Raw genomic sequence first — 14,535 nt, 5'->3', positions numbered from 1 at the left:
TGCAAATAAATAGTACTGTAATTTTTCTTTGAATTTTATGTTTGATGGATTTTTATTAAATGGTGTTGGATTTTTATCAAATGGACCAGATTTATTTTGTAGCTACTATCCACAATATTAGTATGACAGAAAAAAAAGTTAGTGTAACAATATCACTGGGTAATACATTGTGGTCAGAACAGTTTTGTGAACATAAATATCCAACTGTATCTTAAATCCCACCCCTAGGACAGCTTGGAACAAATGTAAGCTATGTGAAAGCTAAGAAGACTTCTCAGCCTATTATGGAAATAGAAGAGGAGTGTCCTGAAAGGATTCAGTTTCTTCAGAGCAGTGGAACCTCTATCTTAAGTATTGACAGCTTAGAAACAAATGGTAAGAAATATGAGGGATACAAATTGACAGGTTAATTACTATGCTTATAATTAAAATTTTTTTAAAAATTAAATTGTATCTTCGAGCCTCCTTTACTGAAGTGTGTAGACGTACTTAATACCTTCCTAGAAGGTTTAGAATTATATCTCGAGAGAAACCTTACAATGTTACATATTGATTATGAATATAAATCTGTATTTGGTGGATAAGAGATAAAGTATTTTTAAAAATTTTAAAGTTTTATTAAGAACATCAATAAATGCACCATTAAAATTAATTTTGTCAAAATTCTGCATGTTAATAAAAATATATTCATTCTTTTCCATTTAGAGATCATAGTTTCTGAACTCAATCATAGTGTTCTTGGATTGGGATTGGACACATTAGAGGAACAAGAGGAAAAGGAGCAATTTTTTGCCAGGCTTGAGGAAGGCTTAACATCTTCCATTGATTATTCAAGATTAAATAAGGAATTGGATTCTAATGACTCCACACAATTTAAAGCTTTACATAGGTAATATATATACAATATCAACTATCATTAAATGATTTTTATGTTTTTCCATATTTTTGGAAGGCTGGTATATGCATGGACTTAAATTGATAAACATTGTAACAGGTACATGTTGAATCTTATTTTATCTCTTTTTTCTCTGTTCATTTTTTTGGTCATGGTTTCTCATATATGAATGGAATATGTTAATTTGTGTTTGAGAGCCCACTCTGCATCCAGCTATGTGAAATGTCATGCCTGAGATGCTACTGAGACTAATGGCATACTGCAAAAAGACCTTACTAGGAAAGTAGTTTATTTATTTATTTATTTTTTAAGTTTATTTATTTTGAGAGAGAAAGAGAGCGCGTGCACATAAGCAGGAGAGGGGCAGAGAGAGGGAGAGAGCGGATCCCAAGCAGGTCGAGATCAAGAGTTGGATGCTTAACAGACTGAGTCACCCAGGTGCCCCACAAAAGTAATTTATTAAGCAATTTTCCACAGATAAGGTAAATAAGAAAGTTCAGGTAGCTGTTGTAAACTCAGAGAAAATAGGGACAGAAAAGAAAGGAGGAACCAGGGAGTAAAAGATAGGTTTTGTTTCTGTCCTATCTTTGTGTGTGGTTGGCCCTGATGATTATCAGGAAACTTCATTTATCCTGGAAATCCTGCTAGCTGACTGAGCTGGTCATCTGTAAATAGAGCCGACCTTTGACCTTTTAAAATTATAAATGGAAGTCATATCACATCTTCAAGGTTTTAAGAACACCAACTATAATTAAGACTGAGGAGAATCATAACCTTTGGTTATTGGAGTACCTGGTCTTATGATGCTTAGTTTCTCACAGACCAGGGGTAAAGCAGTATAGTGACTGTCACGAACTGTATAGAGTTTGAGATTTTTACCCTACTTATAAACTAACAAATTAGCTGATCAGTTTTATGGATGCTGAGTATAGACACAGTTTCCTGGGTCAGAAGCAAAGGACTTTATTTCTCACAACAAAAGTCCAGTCTACATCTCACATTTATTTGCCTCAGTTCCCCCATGCTCCACATGGCCTGCAGAGGCAACATGGAGAGTCCATAATGGCTCTCTGCACAGATGATGGGTTGCTTTACAGGAAAAGATCACTGAGATTGGGGAATCTATTGCTTTTATAGTAAGAGGAAACAAGCCTGCTCCTTTTCTGGGAGGAGATACTGCCTCATCTCTCAAGGTTGCTTGATGCACACACAATCCTGGGAAATGACCTAGGAATGAGGGGTTTGTGCCTTCCTTTCTTGGTGTACCCCACAAGAACATGCAAGGACACTCAGGGCCCGTGCTGATTCCCTCTCCCAACAGTGACAACACAGATTAAGCATACACAGGATCATTGGCCACAGGTTTTTGCACCTTTGCAATATTTCTTAGCTTGTTTTATTTCTTAACATTATTCCTAACTACTGATATTTCTTTTCTAGAATAGGCCAGTTAGTGTGCTAAATAGCATTGAGTACACAATAGTGTTTGCTGCTGTTATTATTATTACTACAGTTCTATAGCTTCTTGGATTTGTTGATCTCACTAAAGAGAGGGTTCATGGACTGGAAAAAGTAGAAGGGAGTCCTTGCTTTGAAAGCAGACAGTATATGAACTAAAAGTATACTCAATTTATTTAAAACTTGCTCAAGTTCCTTTGTCACCTTGCTGAGATTTTATAGGTTTAGGCCTCGTATCCAGCCTCCATTTCATGATTAAATTGCTTGTTAACATGTAAATGCTGAACCTGGCATTCTTTTCTGGCCTCTATGTAGACTTAACTGGTTCTCATAACTTACAGTCAGTTTCTTTTTTTTTCTTTTGTTAAATGTTCACTTATTTTTGAGAGAGAGAGACAGACAGACAGAGTGTGAGTGGGAAAGGGACAGAGAGAGAGGGAGACACAGAATCCGAAGTAGGCTCCAGACTCTGAGCTGTCAGCACAGAGCCCAACACGGGGCTCAAACCCACAAACCACGAGATCATGACCTGAGCCGAAGTCGGATGCTTAACCAACTGAGCCACCCAGGCACCCCCGTGGTCAGTTTCTAATCTTTAGTTTATAAAGGATATCTGAGCCCTGAGACATGTAAAGGCACACATTTATGTGTAAAATTGTGTGTATTCGTGTATAAAGTTAAAAAATACGGCATTTTTTTCTCTTTGTGTTAATTGATAGCGACAGTCTTAGGCTTTGAGGATTCTTTCTTTTCAAAACATTTTCTTTATAGCTCCTAAATTTTTAGTTTTTGATAGAATAGGAGTACTTGAGAAGAAAATATATGTTAGGGATTTTTAAAAAATATACATGAAAGATTGCATGGGAACCTATTATTAACATGTAATACTAAATTAGGTAATTTTTTTTTTTTTTTTTAGTAGTCAAGCTAATGTAGAACTAACTGAAGATAAACATGAGAATGAATCGAAACATGAACTAGCAGGTAATTTTATTGGTTTTAAAATTTACAATATTTGTAAAGGTAGTATAACTTTTAATAAAGACATTGATAGAAAAATAATTAAAAGGAAAATGGTATCTTGGAAAGAGCTTTGAATGGGTAGAGTGAACTGCCTATGTTACAATCTGAGCTACTAAGAAATTGTTGAAAGTGCACTATTGCCTCATTTGTTGGGAGTGGGTGGTGGACCAATTAGGAAGATAGAAGAAGGACCATGGGAATCTGTGGAGCCAGGACCAGTATCTCTAAAGCATGGCTCTTCAGGTATTTCTTTTTGTCCTTTGACTTTTAATGTGTCTTTGTCTTTGTTTTTATATTTAAAACGATTTTCTCATGGATTGTATATAGCTGGATTTTACTTTTCTATCTAATAATCTGACAGTTTCTGACTTCTGACTGACATGTTTCTACCCTTTATAAAAGTAAATTCATTGGTATGGTTGTTTACTGTTCTGCCATTTGTTTGTTTTGTTGCTTTTGTCCTGTAGCCTGTTGGATTGAGTACTGATAGCATTCCATTTTATCCCTTGTTTGGGCTTGTTAGTTACACTTCTTCGCTGTATTATTATTTTTTTTTTTTTTAGTTTTTTTTTAAATTTTTTAAAGTATTATTTATTTTGAGAGAGACAGCGTGAGCAGGGGAGGGGTAGAGAGAGAGGGAGACAGAATCTCAAGCAGGTTCCACGCTGTCAGCTCAGAGCCCGACACAGGGCTCAAACCCACGAAACCATGAGATCATGACCTGAGTTGAAACTGAGAGTCGGACATTCAACTGACTGAGCCACCTAGGTGCCCCATTTTCTTCTTAGTTTTTCTATGATTCACAGTGTGCATCTTTATCTTATTAAAGAAAGTACATTCAAATAACATTATACCACTTTATGTGAGTCTTAAAAACAGTAAACTCCCTCCCAACCTTTTTGGTATTTTTGTCACATATTTTTCTTCTATATGCTAAAACTCCATGATGCATTATTATTATTATTATTATTATTATTATTATTATTTGTAACTGTCTATTTAAAAAATTTTTCAGGAAGATAAAAAATTTATATACATGTAAAAACATTTATCCACTTAGTTATCATTCCTAGTTTTTTGTATTTTGCATAGATTTGAGGATTTTAAATTTCTTATTTGAAATGGATTTTTAAAAATTAATTTTTAAATTGAAGTATAATTGATATATAAGATTATTTTCAGGCATACAACACAATTATTTGATACATTGTGAAATGATCACCATAGCAAGTCTAGTTAGTATCTATCACTAGCACAAAACATTTTTTTTCTTGAGATGAGAACTTTTAAGATTGATTATCTTAGTAACTTTCAAATACAGTTGAACCTTGCACAACATAGGGGTTAGGGATGCTGACCCCCTGCACAGTCAGAAATCTGTGTGTAACTTTTGGCTCCCTAGAAACTTTACTGTTAGCCTCCTGTTGATTGGAAGCCTTAATGAGAACCACAACAGTTGATTAACATATATTTTGTATGCTATGTGTATTATATACTGTATTTTTAAAGTTAGCTGGAGGAAATAAAATGTTATTAAGAAAGTTGTAAGGAAGAGAAAATACATTTACAGTACTGTACTGTACTGGAAAAATATCCTCATGTAAGTGGAGCCAGTTGTAGTTCAAACCCATGTTCAAGAGTCAGCTGTGGTAACTACCTAGTATTTTGAGTTTCTATGTAGTAATTTTTTTCAGCATGAAGAACCTGGGTCTACTAGGAAAAACTTCTAGAGTTTTGTTTTCTTTGATCACTTTAGCAATTTCATTTTGTCTTATGGTATTAGTTCTCATGAGAAATCAATGATAATTCCTATTATGATTAATGTATATTGGGTCTTTTTTTTTTTTTCAAGATTTTCTCTTCAGCCTGGTTTTGAGGCAGTTTGATAATGTATCTTGGTGTGCTGTTCTTGTATTTATCCTCTTTCGAGGTGGTTGAGCATCATTGATCTATGGATTTGTACTTTTTTTTTTTAATTTTTTTTTTAGTGTTTATTTTTGACGGAGAGAGAGACACAGCATGAGCGGGGGAGGGGCAGAGAGAGAGGGAGACTCAGAATCCAAAGCAGACTCCGGGCTCTGAGCTGTCAGCACAGAGCCTGACGTGGGGCTTGAACTCACAGACCTCGAGATCATGACCTGAGCTGAAGTCGGATGCTCAGCTGACTGAGCCACCCAAGGGCCCTTATGGATTTATACTTTCCGTCATAATTAAAAAAAATGTTTTGTCCATGGGGTGCCTGGGTGGCTCCATTGGTTATGCATCTGGCTCTTGATTTCAGCTCAGGTCATGATCCAGGGTTGTGGGATCAAGCCTCATGTCCAGCTCTGCACTAAGCATAGAGCTTGCTTGAGAATCTCTCTCTCTCTCTCTCTCTCTCTCTCTCTCTCTCTCTCTCTCTCTCTCTCTCTCTGTGTCTGTCTCTCTCCCTCTCCCTCTCCCGCCCTCCCTCCCTCCCTCCTCCCCCACTTTGTCTCTCTCTCTCTCTCTCTCTAAAATAAAAAAATAAAACATTTTTTAAATTGTTTTGCCCATTAATTCTTCAAATATTATTTCTGTCATCCCCTGCCCTCTGACTTTAATTATAATTATGTGAAATGACTAAATTTTGCCCCACAGGTAACTAAGACTTTCATTTTTTAAAGTTTTTTTCCTCTCTGTTCTTCAGTTTTTATTACTGTGTCTTCAGGTTCACTGATTTTTTTTCTTCTTTCTTTTGATCTTTTGTTAATTCATTGAATCTTATATTTTTTTTCTTTCAGTCTAGAAGTTCAATCTAAAAGTTTTAGGTCTTTTTAAAAAAATTTCTTCAGTATCTTTTCTCATGTTCATTTTTTCAAGTTCTTAGCATTAAGCATATTCTGCTGATCCCAATGTTTGTGCATTTGTAGGTCTCTTTCTATTGACTGCTGCTTCTCCTTGTAAGTCTTAGTGATTTTTTTATTGGGTGTTGGATGTTGCAGACTTTTACATTGTTGAGTGTCTGCATTTTGTTTTTCTTCTTATAAAGAGTGTCGAGCTTTGTTCTGGCAGATAACTGATTTTGCTAGCTTGATCCTTTCAAGGATTTTCTTATGCTTTATTAGAGGAAGTCTAGAGTAGACTTCCGCAGTACAGTTTGACACTAGGAGTAAGGCACAGCCTTTTTGAGGTTCCTACTGAATGACCCTATTAAACAATGAGGATTTTTTCCACTTCAGCTGGGTAGAGTTCCAGAGTCTCACTACCCCTTGTGAGCTCTGTGAATTTTCCAGCCTGTAGCTTTTCAGTTACTCAAACTATACAAATATGACTTAATATTTAGGAAAGACTCAAGGAGACCTCATGCAGATCTTTAGAGCTCTGTTTCTACATAGATATTTCCTCTGTTACTGCCCTACAATTTCCGATTGCCCAGCTTTTCTGCTCTTATCTCTGTCACCTTAGCACAGTGAGACTGTCCTGATCTTCCCCTCCCTGCTTAACATTCATGAATGTATGTACCTTCAAGTTCCATAGGGCTCACCTCACTTGTTTTTCTTTTCTTAGGAATCATATTTTTGTGCTGCCAGTTGTCCAATGTCTGTAAATAGTTTTTTCATATATTAGGTCCAATTTACTCATTGTTTACAAAGTTCTTGAAATCCAGGATAGTAGAGGAGAAAGTCCTGTAGGTTGCATCGTATTCAAATTAAAATTATCAGGGAAATTTTCCCACAAAGAATGAAAATGTCTACAAAATCTATCATTCAGATCTTATACATTGACTGTTATTTACTTTATCTGAATTTTAAAACACTTCTTCTATTTATGCAAATAATTTCAAAGTTGCAAAGTTAGGGAATATAATAGAAATAGTACCTTGAATGTATAACATCTTTGTCTCAAAAGGTTAGAACACTACAAATGAATATTCTCATTGTTTTCCAAACAATATGGAAGAGCCAGCATATTATTATCTCTGGGATTTCTCATATGAAAACCACCTTCTCAGTGTGGTTTTACTCTTTCATTTTTATATAAACTTAATTTGCCTTAATGTTTCTGAAATCTCTGATACGCTGTTTTATTTCCACTTATTTCTCATCTGTTGTCATCTCTGTATCTACCAATGATTTTTCCTTAGTTTACTCATGACAAATTCCTGGAGAAGGGATTGGTTATTTATATGTTATAGTATTTGCCTGTAGATGATTCAGTTACAAAATGCAACTAACAAAATGTAATTTTGAAAAGTGCACATTAGGGGCGCCTGGGTGGCGCAGTCGGTTAAGCGTCCGACTTCAGCCAGGTCACGATCTCGCGGTCCGTGAGTTCGAGCCCCGCGTCAGGCTCTGGGCTGATGGCTCAGAGCCTGGAGCCTGTTTCCGATTCTGTGTCTCCCTCTCTCTCTGCCCCTCCCCTGTTCATGCTCTGTCTCTCTCTGTCCCAAAAATAAATAAACGTTGAAAAAAAAAAAAATGAAAAGTGCACATTAGCACTTTTTCCAATCCAAAATAATATTTGGCCTTACTAACTTTTGATTCAGATTAAATGCAACACTAGCTATAATAATGCTAACAAAGATAATTATTACTAAATGTAATAGCTAACACTTTTAAATAGGGCATATGATATACCAGCCACTCTTCTAAACACTTTAACTCTTAATCTTCTCAGCAACCATTTGAGATAAGTGCTATTAGCATCCTCACTTTACAGATGGGGAAAATGAGGCAAAGAGGATTTGTGACCTGCCAATGATTCTATACTATAAGTAGTAGAACCAGGAATTAAATCCAAGCCTTCTGGCTCCTGGTCATGCTCCTTTTTTTTTTTTTTTTTTTTTTTTTTAAGACTTTATTTTTAAGTAACCTCTATACACAATATAGGGCTTGAATTTACAACCCGGAGATTAAGAGTTGCATGTTTTACCAACTTGAGCCAGCCAGGTGCCCCTCCTGGTTATGCTCTTAAGTGCTATGGTATACTGTCTAAACTGTTTGGCATACTGCCTCTTTGTAGTCAAACAAACACTATTTTCCTTCCGTTGATTTCAAGTAGTTCTCAAATCCCACATAGTTGTTTAAGTTCATTGTCATACCCTCCCATATTTTCTTTCCCATGTAGAATATTAGAATTTTAATCATGTTATACTGGTTCTGGAATCTAGAAGTATGTCTAATACAAAGTAATTTCTTGATAGCTGTTTTGTGAATTATGTCTACTAATATTTAAAAAATAACTGTGTTGCAAATTTAATTATGTCTGCTAATATTTAGAAAATCTCAGTGTTCTTTCTTATGTGGGAGAGAAACAAAGGTCAGCTTCTCAGCCTCAGAATATAGATAATTGATGTAGTTAACCAACTAAACTAGTTTATTTACGTAATGTACTGTACCCACTTTGTATTCTTATGAACTAATAAAACAGAGATGTTTACCTTCAGAAACATCTCTGTTTAACTTGTAAGCCCTCTCAAATTCATTTCCAGATTTTCATTATTAATTAAACTCAAGTTTTCCTCTCCATTCTAAAAGGCAGTCGTTCCAGAAGCAGACTCTCTAGTACCACATACAGTCTTTCATTCATCAGGCCATCTTGTTTCTGAATGTTATCTAATTTTTGAAATACAGTTAAGGTCATGTTTATTTCTGGAATGATGGTTTCCACTCTGAAAAGGTCACAGATCTCAGTCATTCCTTTAAGGGCAATAAATAAGTTAGAAATTGGGGAAGTGGGGCACCTGGGTGGCTCAGTCGGTTAAGCATCTGATTTCAGCTCAGGTCATGATCTCACAGTTTGTGGGTTTGAGCCCCATATCAGGCTCTGTGCTGACAGCTCAGAGCCTGGAGCCTGCTTCAGATTCTGTGTCTCCCTGTCTCTGCTCCTCCCCCACTCACATTCTCTCTCTCTCTCTCTCTCTCTCTCTCTCTCTCTCTCTCTCAAAAATAAACGTTAAAAAAATTGTTTTTAATTGGTGAAGAAATCCTGCCCAGATAGTCCCTTCCACACCTTCTCCAGAAGTAGTCTAATGGCATCATGTTAAAATGGACACACTTTCCCTTCTGGTGTAACATAACTGAGATATGATTTGGGACATTAGCTGAGAAGTGCCCAGGATTGGGAAATGTTAGGTCATGTAGAGCCAGTATTTACCCAAAGGAAGGGCTAGAGATAGACCTTTCATAGGTACTGTTTCAGGCTTACATTGTAAATAACCTACACAGACAAAAAAAAAAAAAAAAAAAATCAAAAAAAATAAGCAAATTTAACAATTGTGTTTAACAACATCAAGATTTCAAAAAAGTACTGCCTTTTATAAGTAGGGTGTTTGAGACTTTGTCTTTAGTGTTAAACTTTGTTTTAAAGATATAAAAATTTTTGGACAGTTCTAGAAATTTTTAGTCTGTTAATTTAAAAGATTAAAATTTAAAACTCTTATAACTATTTGAAAGTACAAGATGACAAAATAAACTTAAGTCTACGGATTGAATTCTGATTAAATCTTTGCAAAAAAAAATGTTCTCTAGAGATATCTTTATGTAAATATTTCAGCAAATTATTCTTATGCCGTCTCCTTTCTTTGGAACTCAGCAGTCTTTTATTGGAATATGACTTTTTTAACAGTGTGATTCTTGTATCTTTTTAAATTATTTTCTTCAGAAAATTACAGTGATGATTTTGAAGATGAGGAGGATATTGATGCACCTTTGACCACTAAAGAAGAGACTAATTCCAAAGAAAATCCCAAATCTGAAAAAATACATGTACCCAAACAGGTGATACATCAATTATATATTTGACAGTTTTGAAATTCCTTTCATCATCTTAGCTGACTGTCACTATATGGAGAGCTCAAAATACAAAGTTCTTTATTGTCTTTCTCATTGTTATAAAGCTATAGGTCTCTTAACACTCAGACATTTTCTTAATTCAGGATGTCAATCGTAATAAATTTGGCAATTGATTTTCTTTCTTTTTTTAAAACTTTTTAACATTTATTATTTATTTTTGAGAGACGAAGAGAGACAAAACATGAGCAGGGGAGGGACAGAGAGAGAGAAGGAGACACAGAATTTGAAGCAGGTTGTAGGCTCTGAGCTGTCAGCACAGAGCCCGATGCAGGGCTTGAACCCACAAACTGCGAGATCATGACCTGAGCTGAAGTCAGATGCTCAACTGACTGAGCCACCCAGGTGCCCCTGGCAATTGATTTTCTAAAGGATCTGTTTTGGCAAGTAATTTCCTTAAGCTTTAAAAATTAAAATTTTAATTGAAATCTCAAATCTAATTTTTAAACAGACATATTAAGCTACACTTTCTTTGGTAGATCTTGTCCTTGTGAAATACAAAAAACATCCCCCCTCAGTATTTATGCTATCAGTGACATTACTGTCTGAAACTTATTAGACTAAGATCATGAATTAATTCATTACTTCATTCATATTCAGTGTTGCTATACTTCAGATCTCTTCTTAGTTCTTAGCAAGATTGGCTAAGGGTATTACTACATAATGTCTGCCATATAGAACTCTCTGAAGCTACCTATATTAACAAGTAGGATAATTACTATTTGTTATGTTAGTCTTTTTTTTTTTTAAACGTTCATTTATTTTTGAGACAGAGACAGAGCATGAATGGGGGAGGGTCGAAGAGAGAGAGGGAGACACAGAATCTGAAACAGGCTCCAGGCAGGCTCTGAGCTGTCAGCACAGAGCCCGACACGGGGCTCGAACTCACAAACTGCAAGTTCATGACCTGAGCCGAAGTTGGACACCCAACCGACTGAGCCACCCAGGCGCCCCATTATGTTAGTCTTGATCTATATAGTCAGGTCTCTTTGGGGACTGCATGTTAGGATTACATGTTTTAAACATGTGTGAAACCATAGACTGTCTAAACAGAAGCAAGAAATACTTTCCAGGTATCAATAGATACTCTCATTTTAAATATACCTGGTGCTTTGTCACTAGTTGTCTCTATATCACTCAGTTTAGTGGGGAAAATAAGAAGACCTCTAGAAATACATGAAGATTAATGTGATCTGCTGGCTTTCCTTAGAAGCTTACTAGCATTTATATTTAGAATATGGCAATTTAAATATTTTATGAAAAATAAGTCAGTAGAAGACACAGTGGTTTGATATATTAAGAAAATATAGGGGTGCCTGGATGGCTCATTCAGTTGAGCATCCGACTCTTGGTTTTGGCTCAGGTCGTGATCCCAGGGTTGTGGGATTGAACCTCACGTCAGGCTCCACGCTGAGGGTGGAACAGGCTTGAGATTCCCTCTCTCTGTCTCAGGCATGCACTCACTCTCTCTTAAAAAAAAAAAAAAAGAAAAAAAAGAAAATATAAGCCTGCATAAAAATGTGTCAGTGTAGAAAGAATTAAAGCTCTGTTATTATGGAATAATCAATCCTACGTGTTGCCTATCCAAGTGGAGAACGTAGGTGACACTAATTATAAAACTCTAACGGAACTTACAATTTTGATAAATTTCAATTATCTTGCCATTTGGTGGCCTGCCTCTTTGAAAATTTTGTCTCTCAAAATGTAACTGAAACAGACTACAAATTATAGTTGATCATTAATTTTGAAAAGAAGAGAAAAATTATTGATGATGTTATAATAGCAAGAATCTTCTATAAAGTATCCATGTTATCTTGGAGTTCAAAAAATAGAATTTCTAAGCAAGGTGAATGAGCAGATGGCATTGAGATTCTTTAAACAAGGCTTATAAAGGCCTAAATTAATTGGTAATTGCTACAGTCCTGAAGTTCTTTCATAGCTATGTTCTCTAGTCTTGTAAAATTATTAGTGAATGGGAGTAATAAAAGAAATCTGGAAGGTACATTTCTTTCTCATGATGGAGTAAAACACTGGTTTTCAAATTTTGCTACTGTTTGCATTATGGTCATTTTATATAATTTCGGTTTCAAATAATATGATTATTTTCTTCTTTTAATTTAGGAAGAAGAGAAAACTGGCATGCTGGCTAACGGTAAATATTACATATTCACATATTTTAGATAGCAAAAATTGGTCTGTTCAGAATAGTATCAAAATAATTCTGCACAAATTGCTATCTCTCTTTTGTTTTTAAATATCTTTAATGAATTAAAGTCCACAGATTTTCTCAATGATAGGTCCCTTATGCTTGTCTTGAATCCTTCCTGTTATATGTAAGAATATATTATTTTTCTAAACACTAGGAGCAGATGGCATTATGGGTAAATTCTACCAAATATTCAAAGATGAATTCATATCAATTCTTCTTAGAATCTTCCAAAAAAAATGGAAGAGGGAATTCTTCCAAACTCATTCTATGAGGCTAGCATTACCCTGATAACTAAAACCAGACAAAGACACCTCAAAAAAAGAAAACCACAAGAAAGCAATCCCATTTACAATACCATGAAAAAGAATAAAATATTTAGGAATAAACTAACCAAGAAGGTGAAAGAGGTGTACACTTAAAACTATAAAACATTGATGAAAGAAATTAAAGAACACACAAATAAATGAAAAGATACTCTGTGTTCATTGATTAGAAGAATTAATGTTAAAATGTCTGTATTACCTAAAGTGATCTACAGATCCAATGCAATCCATATCAAATTCAAATGGCATTTTTCACAGAAATAGGAAAAATAATCCTAAAATGGAACCAAAAAAGACCCCAAATAGCCAAAGCGATCTTGAGTAAAAAGAATAAAGTTGGAGGTATCACACTTCCTGATTTCAAATATATTACAAAGCTACAATAATCAAAATAGTATGGTATTAGCATAAAAAAACCACATAGATCAATGGAATAGTAATCAAAATAGTATGGTATTGACATTTTATTTATTTATTTTTTTTTTTTTAATTTTTTTTTTTTTTTTTTTTTTCAACGTTTATTTTTGGGACAGAGAGAGACAGAGCATGAACGGGGGAGGGGCAGAGAGAGAGGGAGACACAGAATCAGAAACAGGCTCCAGGCTCTGAGCCATCAGCCCAGAGCCCGACGCGGGGCTCGAACTCCCGGACCGCGAGATCGTGACCTGGCTGAAGTCGGACGCTTAACCGACTGCGCCACCCAGGCGCCCCGGTATTGACATTTTAGAAAGACTCATAGATCAACGGAAAGTCCAGAAATAAATACATACATATGTGGTCAATTAGTTATTGATAGTGGCACAAAGAATACACAGTGAGAAAAGGAATAGTTCTTCAGTAAATAGTGTTTGGAAAGCTGGATAGCCACATGCAAAAGATAAAACTTGACCCTGTCTTACCCCATACACAAAATTGAACTCAATGGATTGAACACTTGGGACGTAAGACCTAAAACTGTAAAAGCCATAGAAGAAAACATGGGGTAAGCTCTTTGATACTGGTCTTGGCAACGGTTTTTTAGATTTCATACCAAAAGCAGAAATAAATGAGGTTGATTGCATCAAACTAAAAAGCTTCTGCACAGCAAGGGAAACCATGAACAATATGAAAAAGCATTCTGTGGAATGGGAGAAAGTATTTGCAAACGACATATCCAATACAGGGTTAATATTCAAAACATACAAGGAACTCATACAAATTAATAGCCAAAAAATGGCCAACAGGCACATAAAAAGATGCTTAACTTCACTAATTATCAGGGAAATGCCATTAAAAACCACAGTGAGGGACACCTGGGTGGCTCAGTTGGTTAAGTGTCTGACTTCAGCTCAAGTCATGATCTCATGGTTCGTAAGTTCAAGCCCTGCGTTGGGCTCTGTGCTGACAACTCAGAGTCTGGGGTCTGCTTTGGATTCTGTGTCTGCTTCTCTCTCTGCCCTCCCCTGCTCACTCTCTGTCTCTCTGTCTCAAAAATAAATGAACATTAAAAAAATTAAAAGAAAAAAACACAGATATTACATCATACTTGTCAGGATGACAGTTTTCAAAATGATTAGAGATAACAAATGCTGACTAGGATGTGGAGAAAAGGGAACTCTTATTTGCTGTTGGTGAGAATGTAAACTGGTATAACCACTACAGGAAACAGTATGAAGACTCCTCAGAAAATTAAAAATAGAACTATTACGTGATCCAAAGTCCCACTTCTGGATATATATCCAAAGAAAACAAAATTATTATCTCAAAGAGATATCTATAGTCCCATGTTCTTTGCAGCATTATTTATAATAGCCAAGTATGGAAACAAGCTAAATG

General features: G+C 35.5%; 1 protein-coding gene across 5 annotated transcripts in view; it reads left to right on the top strand.

Moving 5' to 3' along the window:
- The window catches only part of CEP162 (centrosomal protein 162), a 117,268-nt gene that overhangs the window by 16,139 nt on the left and 86,594 nt on the right, over nt 1–14,535 (top strand). For all 5 annotated transcript variants that reach the window (XM_047860648.1, XM_047860649.1, XM_047860650.1 and 2 more), the window contains exons 4-8: nt 229–375; nt 706–889; nt 3,273–3,337; nt 10,001–10,116; nt 12,310–12,340. In XM_047860648.1, the coding sequence (XP_047716604.1) occupies nt 229–375; nt 706–889; nt 3,273–3,337; nt 10,001–10,116; nt 12,310–12,340 (543 nt within the window). The remainder of the gene's footprint in view (nt 1–228; nt 376–705; nt 890–3,272; nt 3,338–10,000; nt 10,117–12,309; nt 12,341–14,535) is intronic.

The sequence above is a fragment of the Prionailurus viverrinus genome, chromosome B2 (assembly GCF_022837055.1).
Source record: "Prionailurus viverrinus isolate Anna chromosome B2, UM_Priviv_1.0, whole genome shotgun sequence".
In the NCBI taxonomy this organism is placed as follows: domain Eukaryota; kingdom Metazoa; phylum Chordata; class Mammalia; order Carnivora; family Felidae; genus Prionailurus; species Prionailurus viverrinus.
This window is presented reverse-complemented; position numbering and strand designations above follow the sequence as displayed.